Source organism: Panthera tigris, chromosome B3 (assembly GCF_018350195.1).
Source record: "Panthera tigris isolate Pti1 chromosome B3, P.tigris_Pti1_mat1.1, whole genome shotgun sequence".
Classification (NCBI taxonomy): domain Eukaryota; kingdom Metazoa; phylum Chordata; class Mammalia; order Carnivora; family Felidae; genus Panthera; species Panthera tigris.
In genome coordinates, this window is record NC_056665.1 from 6,304,370 (window position 1) to 6,328,130 (window position 23,761).

Here is a 23,761-nt window from a genome sequence, read left to right on the forward strand (position 1 = left end):
TTTAATAAGACTAAAATACAAAGTTTGTTCTCCAACCACAATGGAGTGAAACTGGAAATTAACAACAGAAGGAATTTGGGAAACTCACACATACATGAAGGTCAATGCACACATAAATAGTCAATGGGCCAAAGAAGAAATCACAAGGGAAATTAGAAAATATTTTGAGATAATGACAATGAAAGCACAACACACCCAAACTTACAGGACACAGCTAAAGTAGTGCTTAGAAGGGAATTTGTACCTGTAATGCCTGTACTAAAAAACAAGATCTCAAATCAATAACCTAAACTAAACCTGAAAAGGTCAAAAAGATCAAACTAACATCAAAGCAAGTAGAAGGAAGGAAATGGTAAAGATTACATAGTAAATAAATGAAATCAAGAATTAAAAAACAACAGAAAAACCAAGGAAACCAAAAGTCGGTTCTTTGAGAAGAACCATAAAACACCCAGTGCTTTTTAGTGAAGAATCACTAAACTCTACTCCCGTCTTTGTTAAATTGACAAATCTTTAACTAGACTGACCAAGAAAAGAGAGGGAAAACCCAAACTACTATGAAAGAGGGAACATTGCTACTGAGCTCGCAGAAATACAAATGACTATTAGGGAATACGGTGCACAACTGTGTAACAGTAAAATAGATAACCAAGAAGAAATGGACAAATTCCTACAAAGACACAAACACTGAAAACAGACTCAAGAAGAAGCAGAAAATCTGAAAAAACCTGTATGTAACAAGTGAAAGGATGGAAGTAGTTATCAAAACCTTCCCACAAAGAAGTACTCAGGACTAGATGGCTTTACTGCTGACTTCTACCTAACATTTAAAAAACAATTAAATTGTTGGGGCGCCTGGGTGGCTCATCTGCCTTCGGCTCAGCTCATGATCTCATGGTTCGTGGATTCAAGCCCTGCATCGGCCTCTGTTCTCGCAGCTCGGAGCCTGGAGCCTGCTTCGGATTCTGTGTCTCCTTCTCTCTCTGCCCCTCCCCCGTTCATGCTCTGTCTCCCGCTCATGCTCTCTCTCTCCCTCTCCCTCAAAATAAATACACATATAAAAAAGTTTAAAAACCAAATTGTTAAAATGCCGACACTACCCAAAGCAGCCTACATATTCAATACAATCCCTATCAAAATAACACCAGCATTCTTCACAGAGCTAGAACAAACAATTCTAAAATGGTATGGAACCAGAATAAGACCCCAAATAGCCAAAGTAATGTTAAAAAAGAAAACAAAAGCCGGAGGTATCACAATTCTGGACTTCAAGCTGTATTACAAAGCTGTAATTACCAAGACAGTATGGTACTGGCACCAAAACAGACACATAGATCAATGGAACAGAATAGAGAACCCAGAAATGGACCCACAAACGTATGGCCAACTAATCTTTGACAAAGCAGGAAAGAATATCCAATGGAATAAAGACAGTCTCTTCAGCAAGTGGTGCTGGGAAAACTGGACAGCGACATGCAGAAGAATGAACCTGGACCGCTTTCTTACACTAGACACAAAAAGAAACTCAACATGGATGAAAGACCTAAATATAAGATGGGAAACTATCAAAATCTTAGAGGAGAAAACAGGCAACACCTCTTTGACCTCAGCCACAGCAACCTCTTACAGACATGTCTCTGGAGGCAAGGGAAACAAAAGCAAAAATGAACTACTGCAAACTCAAGAAAACAGCTTCTACACAGCAAAGGAAACAATCAACAAAACAAAAAGGCAACTGATGGAAAAGGAGACGATATCTGCAAATGACATATCAGATAAAGGGTTAGTATCCAAAAATCCATAAAGAACTTATCAAACTGAACACCCAAAAAACAAATAATCCAATGAAGAAACGGGCAAAAGACATGAACACTTTTCCAAAGAAGACATCCAGATAGCTACCAGATACATGAAAAGATGCTCAACATCACTCATCATCAGGGAAATACAAATCAAAACCACAATGAGATACCACCTCACGCCTGTCAGGATGGCTAACGTTAACAACTCAGGCAATGACATGTGTTGGCAAGGATGCAGACAAAGGGCAACACTTTTGCACTGCTGGTGGGAATGCAAACTGGTGTAGCCATTCTGACAGTAGGGAGGTTCCTCAAAAAATTAAAAATAGAACTACCCTAAGACCCAGCAATTTCACTACTAGGTATTTATCCAAAGAACACAAAAATGCTAATTCGAAGGGGCACATGCACCCCAATGTTTATAGCAGCACTATCAACCAAAGTCGAGTTATGGAAAGAGCCCAAAAGTCCATTTATTGATGAATAGATACAGAAGATGTGATATATATACACAATGGAATATCACTCGGTGATCAAAAAGAATGAAATCTTGCCATTTGCAACAACATGGATGGAACTAGAGTGTATTATGCTGAGCGAAAGAGGCAAAGAAAGATAAATATATGACTTCACTCATGTGGAATTTAAGAAACAAAACGGGAAGAAAAGGAAAAATAAAAAGAGGAAGTGAGGCAAACCTTAAGAGACTCTTAAATACAGAAAACTGAGGGTTGCTTGAGGGGTGCTGGGTGTGGAGATGGGCTAAATGGGTGACGGGCATTAAGGAGAGCATTTGCTGGGATGAGCACTGGATGTTATATGTAAGTGAAGAATCACTAAATTATACTCCTGAAATCATTATTACACTATATGTTAGCTAACTTGGATTTAAATAAAATTTAAAAAAATTAACACCTTAATATATATGGTCAATTAACTATTTATTTTGAGAGTGAGCAAACAGGGGAGAAGCAGAGAGAGAGGGAGAAAGAATCCCAAACAGGCTCTGTGCTGTCAGCAGAGTCCAACGTAGGGCTTGATCTCATGAACCATGAGATCCTGACCTGAGCCAAAACCAAGAATCGAATGCTTAACCTACTGAGCCACTCAGGCACCCCTGGTCAATTGACTTTGACTAAGATGCCAAGACAATTCAATGAGGAAAGAAGCCATTTCAACTAATGGAACAACTGGATAGCCATATATGAGAGAACGATGTTGGGCTCCTATCTCACACAAAATAATGCACAAAAGTTAACTCCAAACGGATCAAAGACTGAAACGTAATTGTTTAAAGTTAAAAGCGGATTCTGTTCGTTTTTTTTTTCCTAAGTTAGGACACCAAACGCATGAGCAATGACAAAAATTCACAAACTGCTTTCAAATGGACTTTACCAAAATTAAAAACTTTGTGTATCAAAGAGCACTATCAAGGAAAGTGAAAAGACAACCCCCAGACGAGGTAAAATATTCGCAAATCATGTATCTGATGAGGGCCCAATATCTAGAATACATAAAGAATTCTTATAATTCAACAGTAAAAAGACAAACAACCCAATTAGAAAATGGGCTAAGATTTGAATAGACATTCTCTGAAGCAGATCTACAAATGGCCAGCAGGCACAGGATAAGATGCTCAATACCAGTCAGCAGAGAAATGCAACTCATAACCACAATGAGCTACCACCGCACACCCAGGAGGATGGGGAGAATCAAAGAAAGAGACCACAGGTGGGGGGAGGTGTGGGGAAACTGGAACCCTCACACATTGCCAGCGGGAACGTGAAATGGTACAGCCACATTGGAAAGCAATTTGGTAATTCCTCGAAAGTTAAACACAGAGTTACCATATGTCCCTATAATTTCATTCCAAGGCATGTGCCTGAGAATTAAAAACACGTCTACGTGAAATCTTGTGTGTGTTTATAGAAGCATATTCCTAACAGCTGAACAGTAGAAACAACTCAAATGTCCGCCAATTGATGAATGAACAAATAAAAGGCAGTTTATCCACACAATGGTGTATTATGGCAATAAAAAGAAATGAAGTGCTGAGATGTGCTACAACCTGTACATAAAGCTTGAAAACATTATGTTAAGTGAAAGAAGCTGGCTACAAGGACCACATAGTATATGATTCTACCTAAAAGAAATATCCACAAGCGGTGAATCCACAGAAACAGCAAGTAGACTGGTGGTTGCCTACAGCTGGGAAAGTTGGGGGCAACGGGAGAGTGACTGTACCGGATATGTGGTTTCTTTCTGGAGGGATGAAAACAATCTGGAATTAGTGATGACGGTTGCACCACTTCACGAATACAATGAAGGCCAGTGAATTGCATTCTTTACTCAATTACTACAAGAACGAAAAAGAAAAAAACCAAAACACCCAAAAGACTAGAAAAAAAGCTGGTCATTATCCTTCATTTCTTTTTCACTGGTTTGTCAAACAGATACTTGTAGGGGTGACTAGGTAGGAGAGGACTGACCAGATCCCAGGATTAAGTCTTCACCCAAGCTTGGAGGAAGAGAGACCCCAAGGGGAAAACTGATGGTAACCACAGAGAGGAAAATGGAGGAGATCAATGAGCTTCTGCAACAGAGTCTGAAGACTGCTTTGGATCCAAGAATCCCCTTCTATTGGTTACCCTAAAATATAATACCTTTTGTCTTCTTCTTCTTCAAGTTGTTAAGTTTATTCTCCAAACCTTCCACAACCGACACAGAATGGCTTCTAGGCAACCCCCGCTTTGCCAATCTCTTTGAAGGAGAAATCATTTCATGGTTGAAGAGATTTCTTCGAACTTTGGTCACTTCTGAAAGCATTAAAAAAAACAAACAAAAGCACCAAATATTATCACTAATAAATGCCATATCTGGGAAAAGAAAGACATCCAAAACAGAAAGCGGCTGATTAAGCTTAAGGGACTATTCTACAGACTGGCTTCTATATTCACATTTACTAACAGTATTTTCTTAAATATTATACTCAATATGGTACATAAAGACTATTTACTTTTACAAATTCAATTTAAATCTAACTTTTCAGGAACACAAGGAAGGCCCACATCACTTAAACCAGAGTCTGTCGTCATTGTAAAATGGACACAATCCTCAGGAGGCCGGTAGTGTAGACCAGGCTCTGTTTTCATGTATGCCAGAATTGTGAGGATTTTCCTCACTTTGGGCCTTTTTACTGCTTTGGACTCGGCTCCAAGGAGAAAAAGCGTTCTTCTCAAACCCACAGATTTCACTCTGTGGATTTGAGTATTTCACGAATTTGCTGCATTATTTTAAATTCTCTTCCTGACTTCAGAACATGGGAGTGTGTGACCATTTATAGACTTAAAGTTGAGGAAAGTAGCTGAAGAATCCATCAAAAACTACCTGACAAAGCCAGCAGGATGGCATCTTCACCCGAAGCAAGATGGCCTATAGGGAAGCCGACTCACTCACTCACCACGGTAACTCTTCTGAGAGCAAGTCATTTAAATACAACCCCAATAAACCATGACCCACAAGTTGGGAGGAGCCCTTATATTTACCGATCAATGACAGACATTAAAGTTAAGGACACCAGTGATACCCAAGTTTCAAAAACAAACGCCTGAAACTCATTTATGATCTGACAGCCAAGCTGGATTTGTTGGTTTGTTTTCCCAAGTTTATAAAAGTTTAACATTGACAGAAAATGCCAATGACTAATTCATTACATGTAGAGTCATCACTAAAATTCACCAACTGTCGGGGCGCCTGGGTGGCGCAGTCGGTTAAGCGTCCGACTTCAGCCAGGTCACGATCTCGTGGTCCGTGAGTTCGAGCCCCGCTTCAGGCTCTGGGCTGATGGCTCGGAGCCTGGAGCCTGTTTCCGATTCTGTGTCTCCCTCTCTCTCTGCCCCTCCCCCGTTCATGCTCTGTCTCTCTCTGTCCCAAAAATAAATAAAAAACGTTGAAAAAAAAAAATTAAAAAAAAAAAAAAATTCACCAACTGTCAAGTTTTGTTTTCTCCCTCCATCACTCTCTACATTTACACAGTTTCCCACCAGGAACACAGCACAGTAAGGTAGGAACACCACAAAAAATAAGGGCCTATCACCCAGCATACTACCAATCTTCACATTTCTCTTACTGCCTCAATATATCTTATGGCTTCTTGCCTCCCTGAATTTAAGATCCAGGCAGGGATCATATAGTGCATTCAACTGTCACACTTAAAGTGCTTTCATCTAGACCAGTATCACAGCCTCAGCCTCTTTTCCTTTCTGTGGCTTTCAATAATAATGGTGTTGAAAAAAAAAAAAAAAAAAGATTTCAGGCCAGGGACACCCAGAAGGCTCAGTCAGTAGAGCATGCAACTCTTGATCTCAGGGTCATGAGTTCACCCCCCATGTTCGGTGTAAAGCTTAGTTAAAAAAATAAAATAAAGATTTCTGGCCCGTGATTTTGCAGAATGCAGTTATTTTGAGACCGTGTGAATATCTTATTCTCCTAAGATATTCTTAGGACGTATTTGGACTTAGGACATATGATACCTGGACGTATCTCATTAACCAACAACGATCATATAAAATTATAATTTAGAACTGTATGCAGCTGCTTAAATACATGCAATTAAACTAAGTTTGTCATCCTAGTCAGTACATGCGTACACCGAGAAGACAAAGTATACCTTGCACTGTATCTTTTGCCAGGACTGGAGGTTGCTGAAGAGTAAGGTGAGAGCCTTCCTGGAAGAGTAAATCGGCACTCATTTAAAAGAATAAAAATTCCACATGAAGTCCTCTGACCCTCGCAGTTCCACTTGCCAGAACCCCTAACAGAAATACTTGTAAAATGCACAAAAACAGATATATGTTCCAAGGACACTGAAGCCTGCATTGTAGTGCAAAATAAGAAACACCCCAGGGGCGCCTGGGTAGCTCAGTCGGTTGAGCGTCCGACTTCGGCTCAGGTCATGACCTCGCGGTCTGTGAGTTCGAGCCCCATGTCGGGCTCTGTGCTGACAGCTCAGAGCCTGGAGCCTGTTTCAGATTCTGTGTCTCCTTCTCTCTCTGACCCTCCCCCTTCATGCTCTCTGTCTCAAAAATAAACGTTAAAAAAAAATTAAAAAAAAAAGAAACACCCTAAATATCCAAAAAGAATGAAAGACATTTTGATACATCCATCCAAAGGAGACTAAAACATTAGTAAGACCTTTAAAAATAGAGAAGGAAGGAAGACTTATCTGTACATACACAGAAAGAGCTACATGATGGGAGAAAGTGGTGGGGGTGGGAAGGAGAAGTATAGCAGCTTGGTAACGATTTGTAACATTTATGCATAGGCGTGCATCCAGGTATGTGGAAAACTTTGATGTGTGCTATTGGTGTATACAGAAAGGGGCCTGGGAAGAGGAGGGACACTCTTAACTTATTAAGGTTTCAGTTTTTTAACGATGATCATGTATACCTTCTATACTAAAAAAGTAAAGGAAAACCCATATAAATTAGAAGATGACTATACTCTTTAAAAAAAAAAATGTGGGGCGCCTGGGTGGCTTGGTCGGTTAAGCGTCCGACTTCGGCTCAGGTCATGATCTCATGGTCCGTGAGTTCGAGCCCCGCGTCAGGCTCTGTGCTGACTGCTAAGAGCCTGGAGCCTGTTTCAAATTCTGTGTCTCCCTCTCTCTCTGCTCCTCCCCTGTGCATGCTCTGTCTCTCTCTGTCTCAAAAATAAATAAACGTCAAAAAAAAATTTTTTTTTAAATAAAAAAATAAAAAAGAAAAAGTTTATTTTTGAGAGAGCACATGAGTGGGGGAGGGGCAAAGAGAAAGGTAGACAGAGGATCTGAAGCAGGCTCTGCGCTGACAGCACAGAGCCCAAAGTGGGGCTTGAGCTCATGAACTGCGAGATCATGACCTGAGCTGAAGTCAGATGTTTAACCAAGTGAGCCACCCAGGTGCCCCACACCCCATTTTTTAAATTTTACAGTGACACTGTGAGTATGGGAGAGAGGGAGAGAGAGACAGAGAGAGGGAGAGACAGAGAGAGGGAGAGACAGAGACAGAGACAGAGAGAGAAGAGAGAATCTTAAGCAGGCTCCACGCAGAGCCCAGTGCAGGGCTCAACCCCACAACCCTGGGATCATGACCTGAACCGAATTCAAAAGTCAGATGCTTAACCCACTGAGCCACCCCAGCACCCCAAGGATGACTATAATCTTAAGGAGTCTCTATATTAAATTATTTGCTATACAATAATCTAAAAATATAGATACAGCTATACAATGGAATTGTTTTTAAAGCTTGGGGTTGTTTCTCTCCCATTATGCCAATGTGTTACTTGAAGAATGAACTACCACATGGAGGCTGACTTAAGGAGTGCTAGAAAGGACTGTGAATCATTGTAACATCTAGAGAGAGGAAGCCTGCCACTTCTGCTGCTGTCACTTTTGGATTTCCTGCTCTCCACTCAGGATTCCAACACATAAGATTAGTGCCTGATTCATGGACACTCATGAAGGCACACCAAGGAAGTGAATACCACTAGCTCTTAAAATACAATCCCACCTCCAATCCCAAAGGACAGCTATACATATCTAGAAACAAAGCAAACCGTTGTTATGATTAATGCTTCTAAAACTAGTTCTTATAGAATTTTAACTCTTCTCAGAGTGCCTGCAGTTCCAGAAAGTTTCAAGGTACTCTCTTCTTTCCTTAATAAAACATCAGTTCTACTTAATATTAACAGACTGCAGCTGGGTTCGAGTCCTCCCATCTACTGTCACAGAAAAGCAGATCACCTGGGTCCCGACAGCACTCCTCCCCCACCCCACCTTACTGAAGTAAAAGGTACTGAAAAGCACCTTCCGATCTGCAATCAAAGTCCTATCATGATGCACATTATTTTTTCCATGGTCTCTTTGCTTATGTTAGTTATTATTTTATGAGTTTTCTTATCTAGATATTTTGAATTCACTTATTCATTCCTAACTTTCACTTGCTGATTTTCTTTGTATCACCTCTAACTGTCACTCTTTTGGGTAAGATGGTTTGTCTTTAACAAATTTATAGTTCTTTACTTGTTGGATTAAAAACATCTACTTTTATTTCTATATTCTCCAATGACCATTTCCTCAAAGTAGAGACACTGCCTTTCAATCTTACTTATCGAATCAACTCCTGCTGGAAAGAACAGACCTAGAAGCACCATTTCCTGTCCTCTGGAAATAACTTACATGTTTTGTAGCTCTCTTGGACACTTTGGGAATTTCAATTTGCCGAAGATTCTGTGAAACCTCTGCAATGCTTTTATGTCTTATTAACGCATTTTTCCTTTTAAAAACAGAAACAAAGAGCCAAAATACATTCAGTAGAGGTGACAAGTAGTTACATTAGAAAAGAACCAGAGTTTCTAAGAGAACATTAAATAAAAGTCAGTTTTTTTGACACAGGTCTGAATCTGTAGCGAAATACGCCAACTTCACAATTTCCAAAATAACTGCTGTAAATTCAACTAGTTATGAGCAATGAAGAACATCAAGAAAAACAGAAAGTACGCGGAAGCCCTCAACTTGTCTCATAAAAGGCTCCCGGCAACCCCATGCGGACAGGGAAGAAGGACACTGCGGACCACGTCATCGACACTGCATACTCCCTGGGTAGTGAAAGGCATCAGATGATGTAGGTTAGGAACTCCGAGAAGTGGTTTCTATGATTCAGAAGTAAGGGCAGCTAGGAATTCAATCAATTATTTAAAGGCAACTGCCCTCTGTCTGAACTACAACAGTGCCAGTAATTCCTCCAATCTCTTGAGCTCCCACCTTCTCTTCTTAGCTGATCTGGTACGAAGCTCCTCCAGTTGGTCAGATTCAGTGCCGCCCGACACTGATCTCTGAGCACTTGACAGAAGAGGCACAGAAAGAAGCGGTGATCTGCTCTCCTGTGTCATGGAGTCATCGCTGAAAAAGTCTAGAGGAAGGACGCCAGCTAGCTTCTGAGGAATCATAAACCCCAGGCTGTCGTAAAGAGTTCCGAGCGTCTTCGGGATGGAGCCAATATACCTGCGGAACAGACTGGTTGAACGTGGAGCAGCCACCATTCCACCCTCTCTGTTCCACCCCTCGTCCAGCACGAGAAGCAGTCCTCCCGTTCCACGACTCGCACACAATACCGCACGTGGTTCCTGGCAAAAGAGTAGTAAAGTTACTAGCCCTCAAACTCACAATTCCAGAATTTCTTCCAGAAACTTCGCGAGGTACGCCGAATCCTCAGTTAAACACACCATGCGCAGCAAATCCGTCACCTGAAGAAGACAGTGGAAAATTACCATATGCCTTCTACAGGGACGCTGAAAGTCTTTGAGGCCGAGTCCCAGGGGCGCTGGGCTTATATACTTGCCTCCTTCACCATTTGCTCCATATCATCTCCACTTTCACGTATGGAAGGACACTGCAGACACATCTCCAAACGAAGAAATACCTGAAGCCGGCACCTCGAGAGAAAAAATACTTGGTCATATCGATCACGAGTGCCATTTAACTAAAAGCTCCTTCCTTAGGCAAAGATCTTTTTCCAGAAGAACCGACAACCAAAAAGAAGAGTCATTGCTTTCTCTAAGTAATGACATGATTACTAGATAAATGGGTAACTCAAACCGCACCTTAAAACATCACGAAGAATCAGGCACAAAAAGCCTCTTTGAACAATTGGCAATCTATTTTAAATGAATAGAAGCAAGTCTTAGAGCTTTGTTTGGGAGTGGTGGTAAATCAATCAATCAATCAATCAACAAAGGTAGTTACTTACTCTCTGACTTTATCTTCATCCAGTTTTTTGCCCAGATTCTGTCGAAGACTTTTGCTAGTTTTTAAGAGGCGATTTTTTACCTGATTCAGGCAGTTCATCTGAAAATACAGAATTATTACCTAGGAGAAAACTGAGTCACTTATTATATCTAATTTATTTCACAGCTGACTAATGCCCTAAGAAGAGAAGTATATCCCCTTAGGTATTTCCCTCTTATTGAACGAAAAATAGTGAAATGAATGTTCTTATTTCATATCTTCAAAAAAAAAAAACAGGGTAAAAAAGATATTTAAGAGCAAGGAGGTGTGGATACAAGAAGCTTGCATGTCTGACCTTAGAAAAAAAAACCTTAAGGACTATAAATAACTCCTATCTATTTTTGAGAAGGAGACTGGCTTTCAGCACTAACCGTGAATAAAAACAATGACAGCATGGTCTAAACCAGTGGTTTACAATACTCCCTCTGCATAGAATCATCTACGAAGCTTTTTACAAGTACATATACCCAGGAACCAAGCCCAAGAGATCTGTTTCTGTTGGTCTTGAGGAAACCAGGCATTAGCATTTTTCAAAAATGTTCTAGGTGACTCTAAAGTCACCTAAGGTAAAAACCGCTGGTTTAATTCATGCAGCTAACATGTAGTTGAGAACAGAGATTTTGTTAGAAAAGAAGTACACGAAGGGGCGCCTGGGTGGGTCAGTTACACATCCAACTCTTGATTTTGGCTCAGGTAATAATCTCGCAGTTGTAAGATCGAGCCCCCCACGTCGGCCTCCACACCGAGCATGAAGCTTTGCTTAGGATTCTCTCGATGTGTCCCTTTCCCCCTCTCCTCTGCTCTTTAAAAAAAATTAAAAAGAAGTTCACGTAATTACCACTACCCTCACCCAGCCTATTTCCTGGATTTCTGCTTTACCGGTTCATTGTGTCTACCTCCCAAGATCTGGAATTAAGTTCACCCCTTCTCTTATTTTTGAATCACACACTGCATAGCAATCATTTCCCAAGACATATGAACCAAACCCACCAACGAGCAACCAACCACTCCACCTATAATAAACAGCAACATCCATACTCTCTTACTTCCAATTCCTTGGTGCCTTTTGACTTTAGGAATGCTTTAATGGTTGAGATCATATTCCGAGCACATGAATGCAACATGATTTCTCCTGTGGCCACAGTCTTTTGGTAATTTTCATGTATATAAGACAGGAGCTCCTCCTCAGTTTTAAAGTCTGTGGAAAAAAAAAATTAAGTTGATCATCACATCCAGCTGAAGTCACTGTACGGCTTAAGCCAGTGGTTGTCAGCTAGGTATCTTGCCTCCCAGGGCACGTGTGGCTACCTCCGGGTTGCCAGACTGGTGGGGAGGAGGAGGGTGCTCCTGGCATCTAGTGAGCAAAGGCCAGGGATGCTGCTAAACATCCTGTGGTTCAAGGGACAGCCCCTAACAGCCCCTAACAGACATCCAAAATGTCAGTGGTGGGGAGGCTGAGAAATGCAGAGATCCTGATTAATTTTAAGGCTCTGCAAATCAAATGTACACATTATAAATTTAATGATAACTATTAATGGAAAAGAAACTATAGGGGCGCCTGGCTGGCTCAGTCAGTGGAGCATGTGACTCTTGATGTCAGGGTTGTGAGTTCGAGCCCCATGTTGGGTAAACAGATTACTTAAAAATAAAATCTTAAAAAAAGAAAAGGGATGCCTGGGTGGCTCAGTAGGTTGAACGTCTGACTAGCGATTTTGGCTCAGGTCATGATCCCAGGGGTTGTGGGATCGAGCCTCGCGTCAGGCTTCACACAGAGCGGGGTGCCTGCTTGAGATTCATTCTCTCTCCCTCTGCCCGTCTCCCCTGCTTGCACTCTCACGTGCGCGCACGCTCGCTCTCTCTCTCTCTCTCTCAAACAACAAAAAAACACCTATATAACCTCCAAACCCAGCAGAAAGGAAGAGGAACAAACAAAACTTGATTAATCCCAGTCTGCTAGAAAGGATAAAACAAAAAACCTAGAATGCACAAAATAAGACTCTAAAAAACATCCAAGCTTATCAATAATTATAAACATCTATTTCACAAATGTACATGCTGGTTAAGAGAAACTATCAGATTGGGTTAAAAAATTCCCTTATATTCTGGATGTCACCAAATATTTAGAAGTATCAATGAAAACAGAACATAGCAAACTTGTATAATGCACTTAAATTAAAACTTAAAGGAAAGTTCATAGACTTAAATAACCTTTTAAAGAAGAAAAATAAAAACCAATTAGCTAAGGGTACAACAGAAGAAATAGCATGAGAATAAATCCAAAAAACAAAGGCAATACTAAAGACAGGAACAGAAATGAATTAAATAGGGAAAAAAAACCAGAGATCAGCAGAAACAAAAAAATAATTCTCTGCAAAACCAGATACAGAAATCTATAGTAAGACTGAGGAATATTAAATAGAGAAAGGATAAATAAGCAGTATTAGAATGGAAAAATAGAGCAGAGATTTGAAATACTAAGAGGTGAGGTCAAAGTTCATTTTTTTCCATCAAGACACCCATCTGTTCCAGCACCATTTGTTGAAAAGATTATCGTTTTCCCACTGAATTATTGGGGCACCTTTGTCCAAAAGCATGTACCACTGCTGGGCGGGTCTATTTCTGCTTAGAATCTAATCCAGAAACTGTGTTAATATTAATGGCACTTGAGTACTGTTAATTTTGCTCTCCCTTGAATGAACCATCCACATTCGTGAATACTTTTTTACTAGCTCCTTAAAGATGTTCTGTCCCATTCAAACTGATTACCATCTGTGAATCTAGCATTCCAAAGTTGGGGAAAAAAAAAAAAAAAACTCTTCAAGGAGCAGAAAACTTTTACTCCAGAATTCTCAAAAGAAATCAAACGTAACATCATGCAGGTATTGTCCAAAGTTCACCTCCCACAGGACCGGCTCTGGTAGCGTGAGCTAAGAATGTGCCCTGAGGATGAGAAACACACTGCAGTGCAATCCATTTTTTAGCAAAGAAAGAAACAAATAGGAAAATTAACGCTACTGGATGAAATTCTTCTGTCCAACTCTGAAAGACCTCAATACGCCAGATGAGTCACAAAGCTTCCCCATCTCCCTCTCTTCCTCAATGGCTAAAGCTTCTTTAACTACCTGTCCTAGAGCCGTGCCATGGCCCTTCTTGTGACTTTACTGAGGCTAATCTTCCATCTAGTAAGCTCTTCTTTTACCCTCCTGCCATCTGAATTCTGCTTGTTCCTTAAACTCCAGCCTGGGCTCCACTGCCTCCTTAGAAGCCTTCTCAGCCTCTTCTGGCCCAAGGCTGACCTTCTCGTTCTCGATGCCTAGTATGTCTTTGCTGTTGTAGCTTCTTGGCTCTCTTATGTCTTACGTTGTATTAGTCCATTATGTACTGTGTGTGTGTGTGTGTGTGTGTGTATGCTCGCATGTACACATGCATATATGAATTCGCTATTGTCATCTTTGTGATTGGATCATAAATCTGAGAATAGGACATGATCCTATTTTTATTGTATTCCCCATAACACACCTTGAGGAATTCAGCAGATATTCAATAAATGTTCATTAACTGAAGGACAGGATTAAAATTTATAAAAATACGAGGGTATGAAAGAATAAGCGTGGCCTTAGACCCCAAAACGCGATGGCATCGAGGAATAAATACCTTTAGGTTTAGAGCTTCGGAGTGTTCTCCCTCGGTTTTCCACTTTATCTGCCGTTCTTCCAACGGCTGCCCTTGGGATCCCCTTCTCCCCGGTGGCATCTGGACTGCCATCTGGACACGACTTCTGGGCCTTCACGTTCAGCCTCGCGACATTCAACATCTTTAAGGAACGGCACATGGTGTTCATCTTCTGCCTCACTGGGGTGCGAGGGACCCCTCCTACCAAAACAGCATCGTGGGAAGACAAGTAAAATAGCTTTTACTTCTGCAGAATTAGTAATGCTTTAATTCAGACTCAGTATTCTGTGAAGGGATACTGCAATAAAGTACATCCCTTCAGGAGGATGTGAATGAGGTGGTTCTCCCATCGGTCTGTACCTACAACACAGAAGAGAAAGAGAGCTCTTCTTTTAACGGAAGTTTAGGAACTAAATATGGCAACAAGATCGGATGATTTTTAGGAAGGCAGAGGCCGAACAGACCCAAGGTATCATCACCCAGTGGTCACAGAGTTGTGACCAAAGTTCTGGAAGGCAACTGAGCAGTATGCATTGCAAGCTACTTTTCCCCCACTTTTTGATACAGTAACTTGTTCCAGACAATTTACACTAAGGAAGTCACTCAAAGAACAAATCCTATGCACCCCATATACTACGGTATTACTTATAATGATAAAAATTGAAAACTGTTCAACAACAGAAAAATTTCATCAATCTTGTGAGGCAATGAGGTGGAACAGTAACTGAAAAGGCAAGGCGGCACAGGGAAATAAATATTGATGAGTAGCATACAAAGTTGTATTTGCAGAAGTAAAAATGGAAATGGTTTCTTAAGAAGGTAAGATTGTAGGCGATTTTTTAACATCACTTTTGTACTAATGTAATCATTTTCAAGTTTGAAATGCAAGAACTTGTCCTCTTATTCAGTTACCGTTTCAACCCCATTTTAGGGAATTCCAGTCTTTTAAAACACACACTCTCTCAAGAAAGACTGCACCAAGAAACAGTCTATGTGCATACGTTTCTTTTTGCTGTCTTCCTGATTAGACACAGTGGATTCTTCCCGAGACTTTCTCTGGTAGAGGTCAGAGAGGCAACACGTTAATTCACTTTCAGTTTTGGAAGACTCTTCCTTATTAGATGAGGCAGCCTGTAGTAACCTGCGAACAAGTCAAGATGTCTAGTACAAAGCTGAAATTCTGATTTTTCAAAATGCTTTAAAAACAAAATTCATTAGCCTTTAAAAGCTAATCAAAAGATATCCCCACAAGCAGCCTTCAAAAAATGTATTTTCTCTCTCTTCTCATTTATGATTTAAACAGACTCAGGGACAGAAGCCACCTGTTAACAAAACCATTAATCATTACATATGGTAGTGACTTCTATATTGATGAGATCCTTAAGGTCCTACGGTACATGTCTAATTTAGGCAACTATTCCATTGTTGTTTTCTACTCACTGCCCATACATTAAAGTAGAAGACGATGCAATACAGTATAGTGAGTGTCACAGTGCCTTCTGAATAATTCCTTCACATCACCATTACATCATAGTAATCTAATCTGGAATTGATGAGAAGGGGAGGAAGTGTGGCAGAGGGGATTAGATATTAAAAGCTCTGCCTGGGGCTAAACATCACTAAGGGAAACCATGAAAAGAGCACAACTTTGAAAACGTATTCCTTGTAGGGGCACGTGGGTGGCTCAGCCGGTTGAGCGTTTGACTTCGGTTCAGGTCATGATCTCACGGTTTGTGAGTTTGAGCCCTGCTCTGCACTGACGGTGCACCCATAGTGCATGAGCAGCCTGCTTCTGATCCTCTGTCTCCCTGTCTCTGTCCCTCCCCAGCTCGCACTCTCTCAAAAATAAGTAAACATTCAAAAACAAACAAAACAAAAACTTATTACTTATATTTCACTATCTTCCATTATCTGATCTAAAAGTGGGAGGAAGTTATGGTGACATTGGTTGAATGGGCTGGGCTTCTCGGCTTCACACGTGCAGTTCTGAAGCAGACTAATTCTCCCTAAGTGTGCTGGGATTTCCTTTAACTGTGGGGATGGTTTGTTTTTCATTCTGTTAATTTTTTTTTTTAGAACTTATGAGCCTTTCAATTACACAGAAAAGTAGTGAAAGCATTATTAGATATGTTCTTCCCACAAAGATTAAATATTTGCTAAAGCTTGACCTTATCGACTTCAGATTCTTTTAATGAAATTAAGCATTATAGACACAGAAAAGCCCCAATCTTTTCCCATCCTTTCCTTCCAGAAGTATTCCTAGACTTGTATCTGATTTATAGAGACATACGTATGTATCAAAACCAACATAAATTGCTATTGTATACATTGGAAGTTTTAAAAAATACCATACATCATCCTTTTGCAATTTTCTGTCTGTACTCAACATTTTTCATGAGTATATAAATAGCTCGTTTATTCCGTTTTACTAATCTATCTATAATGTTCTATTGTGTAACTATACCATAGTCTGTTTATCCGTTTCCCCGCTGAGAGACAGCCGGTTCTTTCCACTTTTTCACTTGTAACGACTGGCAATGAACAATCGAGCGTAGCTCTCCTTGTATTTGTGCAAATACTTTAATGTAGACATGTAAAAGTGGAATTGCTGGGTGCCAGCATGTAAAGCTTCTCCTTTACGAGGAATACAAACTGTTCTCTAAAATGGTTGTAACTATTTACAATTCTATCATCGAAAGTGCTCTCATTTCTTTATGTGCTATATCCGACTTACTGACCTTCGACAATCTAATGGGTATAAAACAGAATCTTGTGGGGGGGGGGGGGTTCTTACTGTCGTTTTCATTTCCATTTGCTTAAACTGAGCTTTTTTTTTTTTTTTTTTAAAGTAAGCTCTACTAGGCCCAATGTGGAGCTCAAACTCAGAACCCCGAGTTCAAGAGTCACACGCTGTACTGGCTGAGCCAGCCAGGCACCCTGAAACTGAGTATCTTATCTTTTCAAATTACTGCTCTATTGGATTTCATTGTATGAATTGCTTGTTTGCATTCTGTGCCCAATTGCTTTTCTTCTTATTGATTTTTAGGAGCTCTGTGCTAATTTAGATACAAATCCTCTGCTGGTTATATGGATTACAGCTACCTAGGCCTATGACTAGGCCTTTTCATCATATAGGAAATTTTAAATTATAGTCATATATTTTCCTTCATGGTTTCAGTGCTTGATGTTTTATGTAAGAAAACCATTCCAAGCCTGAACTCCTCCTGTGTTTTCCCTTAAGATTTTAAAGTTTTACTTTTCACATTTGTTTAAAATTTATCAGGAACTTATTACTGTGTATGCTGTGAGGTAGAAATCTAATTTTTATTGCTTTTCTTCTGGAGAGCCGATTGTCACATCACCATTAATAGAACAGTCTGTTCTTTCCCCAACAGTCTACTTATAATTCTGCCTCTGGTGTATGCTGAGCTCCCATACATGTGTGGGTCACTCTTTGGGCTCTATTGCTGTATGGGTCTCTCCGTTGATCCTTGCACCAATACCACACCACCTTATTTATTAGTGCTTTATGGTAAACACTGCTATCTTATAGGGAAAAGTGCACCTGTCCTGTCTTAGCCCTGGCAAGCTATACCACATCCAGGAATCAGAAGACTCATTATTAAGTCAATTCTTCCCAAATTGATCTCCAGACTCAATGTACTCTTAGTTAAAATCCTAGCAGGGTTTCCTGGTGGAAATTAACAGAATAATTCTAAAATTTACAGGGAAATGCAAAGTTTCTCAAATAGTCAAAGCAATTCTGAAAACAAAACCAAACAAAACAAAGTTGAGAGGACTAAAACTACTCGATTTCAGTACTCAAGACAATGTGGTATTAACAACTTCTGGACTAGATTCTTTGCAGAAATAAACCTGCACAATGGTGGTGAACTGATTTGGACAAAGTGCTACAGTAATTTAATGAGAAAAAGACTTTTAATAAACAGGGTTGGAACAACTGGTCATCTATATGGCAAAAATAAACCTTGACTTTACCTCTTAATACTATTTTGAATTTCTGCTTCATCTTTTACATTTCTAATATGGTTTATGTCTTCTTTTTTAAAAAAAATTACTCAATTTTACAATAGATAATTCCATTTTATTTGACTTCTCAAAAAATCACTTTATGTTTGTTGATTTCTATTGTTTATTTTCTGTGATTATTGTTCTTATCTTTATTACTACCTTCTTTGAGGATTTACTCTGTTGTGTTATTTACTGTATTGGACCCTTAGCTAATTGGCTTTTAATGTTTATTTTTATTTTTTTATTTTTTGTTTTATTAAAACAAATTTTTTTTAAGTTTATTCATTCATCCATTCTGAGACAGAGAGAGTGAGTGGGAAAGGGGCAGAGAGAAAGAATCTCAAGCAGGCTCTGCACCATCAATGGGAAGCCTGATGTGGGGCTTGATCGAAATCACGAACTGAGCTGAGCTGAAACCAAGAGTTGGCTGCTTAACTGACTGAGCCACCTACACTCCCCTTATTATTTTTAAATGTTTATTTATTTTGACAGAGCGTGCGTGACCAGGGGAGGGGCAGAGAGAGACGGAGAGAAAGAATCTCAAGCAGGCTCTTAGGTGTGAGCAGAGCCCAATGTGGGGCTCGATCTCACGAACCAGGAGATCATGATCTGAGCCAAACCAAGTCAGACCCTTAACTGAGCCACCCAGGTGCCCCTAACTTTTCTTCTTTAAAAGACAGTTTAGGGGCGCCTGGGTGGCTCAGTCGGTTAAGCGTCCGACTTCGGCTCAGGTCATGATCTCGCGGTCCGTGAGTTCGAGCCCCGCGTCGGGCTCTGTGCGGACAGCTCAGAGCCTGGAGCCTGTTTCAGATTCTGTGTCTCCCTCTCTCTGACCCTCCCCAGTTCATGCTCTGTCTCTCCCTGTCTCAAAAATAAGTAAACGTTAAAAAAAAAAAAAAAAAAAAGACAGTTTAAGCTCTTAAATCTTCCTGTATGCATAAACTTAGCTGCATTATACAAATTTGTTATTTTTCATTTTTACTGAGATTTAATACTAAATATTTTCTTCCATAATGAGAACATTTTGTTTTTGTAATTAATTTTTCCCAAGTTTTTTAATTGTGGTAAATTAAAATATACTAAGTACACTGTTCAGTAGTATTAAGTAGATACATAATGTTGTGCAACCATCACCTCCATCCATCTCCTGAGCTCTTTTCATCTTATAAGACTGAACTCTATCCCCATTAAACAATGCTCTCCATGTGTAGTTTTTAGTATTACTGGACTACACTAAGAAAATGCAGTATGCTAAAAAACCAAACAAACCCATAAGCAGATAAGTGAGGGCCGATTTCATCAATCAATATCCAGAGAAATAAAGTTTTACCAAAATGACTCCATCAGACTTGAACTAGCGCCAGTCAGGTTAGAGCAGGGGAACCACTTCTCCATGACGGCCGCGCTCCAAGGACCGGTGCGGCCAAGCTCCTGCTGGGCCCACTCTGGAACAGGAGGAGCTACAGGGACAGGAGCAGAGATGGGAGAGGAAGGAGAGAAAAAGACGCATTAGGACCGAAGCAGAGAATCCAAACACCTGCTCCTCCCTTGGATTGGCCGCTTTCTTACAAAGGATGCACAGCCGCATCACTAACAACACTCCTCCATCCACACCACCAACCCCAACGGGTCTATGCTGTCAATGAAAAATGCCACTCCCGACAGTGTACAAAACGCAGGCTTGCTCGCGGTCCCTCAAATGTAACAGACACACACCTTTCTCAGAGTCTTGGCGTTTGCTGTTACCTCTTTGTATCACTTCCTTCAAGCCTTTGCTCAAATATTACTTTTTCAACAAAGCCTGTTTAAAATTTCAACCCCCCACCCCTTAACTCTCCCCATTCCCTTTTTCCTGCTTTATGACTATGGCACTTATCTCTTCTAAATATACTACGCAATTTCCTTATTCACTGTCTGGTCTCCCCAGACTAGATGGTACACTCTGTAAGAACACAGACTTTTGTCTAGTTTGTTCTCTGCTATATTCCCGTTACTTAGAACAGTGCCTGCCATAGCAGGCACTCAATAAATCTGTTGAATGAATGGGATAAATATCAAATTGATTATACTTATAACTACCTGGCATAAATAGGGTTTGTACTGTTATTAGTAACAATGCACCAGACTGGAGGTGGACAGAAGCACAATACTTTCACGTGCAGTCTTCAATAAGTATATTCAAATACAGGTTTCATCTCATACCTCTGATTTCACACCAGTTTCATAGAGCCTTTGGCCTCCTCAGAGGTGCTTCAGGATTTCTACAAATAATGATGATTTAAACTGCCTAAAGTATTGTAGCTTGCTTTTATCTGTTTTATAATAGATACTGGGGTTCTACGAAGAGCACAGTGAACAAAATTCTGATGGTAGAAGAAACTATAAACCACTGCCCTAGAGTATGTTAGTTATCGGTTCAGGAGCTTACCACAGGTGGCAGGATCCTCAAGTGAACTGTGAATCTGGCTCAGTACAATATCCATAACATCAGAAAAAAGGGACGCTGTATCCTGGGGGCTCTCTGCCACAACTGTTTGGAGAAAATGTCTTTGAAATTCAGCCTCCTCGGGGCGGAACACAGTGAGAATTGTAGCATTGGTAGAGAGGGGGGAAATAACTCCAGTGATGGGGGGCCAGCCTTCACCAGGGTCCACGCTGGCAACCTACATCAGAAGGTCTAATTAATTGAGAAGACTGTTGATGCACAGCTAAAGGAGAAGGTAGCTTAGTAAAAGACAGAATGATAGTTTCTCCCAATGATTATTACAAAAGACAAAACTGTGGAACAGACGGGCTGGATGGGTATTAGTGCTGGAATTGAATTTAGTGACCACATGATCCTAATCTCTCAATCTATAAACAAGAAAAACCTAAGGTTACCGGGAATATTTACTAAGCACTTATTATGTGATTATAACTCACCGAATCCTCACAGCCGCTCTGAGGTAACAAAATGATATTACCCCCATTTTACAGAGGAGGGATTAAGGCTGAGGAATAAGCAACCTGTTTAAGGTTACCGAGTTGGTAAGAGGCAGAAGCCAAGCCTGTACGCGTAGTAATTCGAAACCCATGCTCTTAACCATGAGGCAATACTACCACTTAAGGGATTTAGATACATAATTGCAGAACAGAGCAGAGGCCCAGCTGACTCCCTGAGTCCAGCTCTTTCATTAAGAACACACCTAACTCTTAGAACATCGGTCCAGAGACTGTACAGTTTTTCTATGTTTCACAAAGGATCTAGACGACAGAAGCCTTCTGAGGTTACAGAGGCAAAAGACAAAGTAAGGTAAAAAATTTGCCAGTAGTTGAAAATAATCATCACCTTTCAATCAAATCTGGGTACCTATGTGTTTTTCAGAAGACATTTCTAAGTCTGTGGAACTATTAAACACTATTACATCCAATTTTACAGTGAAGGGCTTCATAGCAATGACATTTAGTATATAAAAATACATAAGTTAGAAATACATATTAGAACACTCAAAAAAATAGCAAGAAACCACACATTATTTCACCACCCTAATACTTCCATTTGACCTGCTGCCTTTTCTTCCCATGTGAATATAACTTAACTTAATGGGAATCAAGGTACATGCAATTTTATAAACTGTTTCTTCACCAACAAGCACCGTCATGATGCTACCGTGAAATAGTATGATTCACAAAAACATCACCTGTGTCACTGAAAGTATGTTATGTAGATCCAGCCTTGGCTCCTCACGGACCCCTTATTGAACCGTACAAGTGCATTATCAGACTGGAATAATTCGGCGCGTACACGGTACCTACCAGGTGTAAGTCTTCAGCAGTCAGCCTGGTTACCAGCTGCTGAAATAACAGCCTTTGAGTTGATTCGCTCTCCTCTGGACTTTGTAGCAACCAGCTATCGGTGCCCAAAATGCTACTCGCTGGGAGAGACCACCGGGCTGCTGTGCCTTTTAGGAAAATTCTGACTGGCTTCTGAAAGTGTCTCTGATGCATGGCCAAGGGCTCTAGGGTGACTGTCCATGTTTCTTGAATCTCTTTGTCTATTAGAAATAAGGAATATTAAAATTCTAATGTGAGAGGTACTAAAAATAGAATAGTAAGAAGAAAAAAATCAGATTGTCAGTCGAGGTGCTGGTAACTGTCACTTCACACTTCAACCGTCATTCCACCGCCAACAGGCTATCAGAGCAAGTTCATCTCGCTCTCTGGGAAGAGCGATAGATGAAAAGAATTACACGGGTGCAACTAAATGTCAGAACTTCTCAATAATTACGCCTTCGACGTAAGTATTCAAGTAATACTCATTACTTACAAAAAAGACAACACTGCCTCTTAAGTCCAGGGTATCAGATCTTATTAAAATGTTAAAGTCTAAAAACTCGGTATGACAGAACTGGTTAAACAAAACTACTCTTGGAGTTTCCTTAAACTGAACGTAATGCATCACATAGTTTTAGGTTTACATCTCTAGGCAGGATTACTCCTGTGTGGAGGCAGGATTACTCCTGTGTGGAGACAGGATTCACAAAGGAGATTCACCATACGACAGACCACACGGCAAAGCCGATTTACGAAGAGTTCACCATGCTGGCTCTTCCTGGTAACAAGCACCATTCTCAGCGCCCCTTAACTAATTTATTTCTTCTCTTAATCAGTCATCGCTTCTCTGTGGTCTTCAATTGTTCAATCTCTTCTATGAGGTGGGAAATCTTACCACCCCCTCTGCTCGGGCACCTGAACAATATTATCCTTCTTTACAACAGCTGGGAAACTTTTTTAAAAAAATTTTTTAAATGTTTATTTTTGAGAGGGAGCGGGGAGAGAGAGGGAAAGAGAGAGTGAGCGCTCGAGCATGAGTGGGGAAAGGGGAGGGAGAGAGAGAGAGAGAGAGAGAGAGAGAGAGAGAGAGAGAGAGAGAGACACAAAGAATCTAAAGCAGGCTCCAGGCTCTGTGCTGACAGATGAGGGGTTTGAACTCACAAACTGCAAGATCATGACCTGAGCGGAAGTCGGATGCTTAACTGACTGAGACACCCAGGCACCCCAGCTGGGAAACTCTTTAAACAATCACTCACTAGTTCTTTTCAAAGGTGGGCTGGCAGTTATACTGTGCCCATGTCCAACCGTTTCCTGTGGTACCTCTGATTCTACATAGGTATCTTTTTTTGTTGTTGTTTTTTTAGTTTATTTATCTTGAAAGAAAGGGAAAGAGAGTGGGAGGGGGGAGAGGGAAGGGGAGAGAAGGAGAAAGAATCCCAAGCAAGCTCAGCACTGCCAGCACAGAGGCCGATGTGGGGCTCGAACCCATGAACTGTGAGATCATGACCTGAGCCAAAACCAAGAGTCAGATGCTTAACCCACTGAGCCAGCCACCCAGGTGCCCCTTCACATGGGTATCTTTTAATTACAAGCATTGAGCGCCTAGGCTGCTGGAAAC

General features: G+C 40.6%; 1 protein-coding gene across 1 annotated transcript in view; it reads right to left on the reverse strand.

The window, feature by feature from the left end:
* TICRR (TOPBP1 interacting checkpoint and replication regulator) overlaps positions 1 to 23,761 on the reverse strand; it is a 47,147-nt gene that overhangs the window by 16,072 nt on the left and 7,314 nt on the right. Inside the window, exons 3-15 of the mRNA XM_007078292.3 lie at positions 22,126 to 22,364; positions 20,759 to 20,993; positions 19,661 to 19,790; positions 15,300 to 15,439; positions 14,281 to 14,499; positions 11,673 to 11,824; positions 10,589 to 10,686; positions 10,181 to 10,274; positions 10,006 to 10,085; positions 9,604 to 9,843; positions 9,019 to 9,115; positions 6,472 to 6,529; positions 4,466 to 4,618 (exon numbers count right to left, since the gene is read on the reverse strand). Of these exons, the coding sequence (XP_007078354.2) occupies positions 4,466 to 4,618; positions 6,472 to 6,529; positions 9,019 to 9,115; positions 9,604 to 9,843; positions 10,006 to 10,085; positions 10,181 to 10,274; positions 10,589 to 10,686; positions 11,673 to 11,824; positions 14,281 to 14,499; positions 15,300 to 15,439; positions 19,661 to 19,790; positions 20,759 to 20,993; positions 22,126 to 22,364 (1,935 nt within the window). The remainder of the gene's footprint in view (positions 1 to 4,465; positions 4,619 to 6,471; positions 6,530 to 9,018; positions 9,116 to 9,603; positions 9,844 to 10,005; positions 10,086 to 10,180; positions 10,275 to 10,588; positions 10,687 to 11,672; positions 11,825 to 14,280; positions 14,500 to 15,299; positions 15,440 to 19,660; positions 19,791 to 20,758; positions 20,994 to 22,125; positions 22,365 to 23,761) is intronic.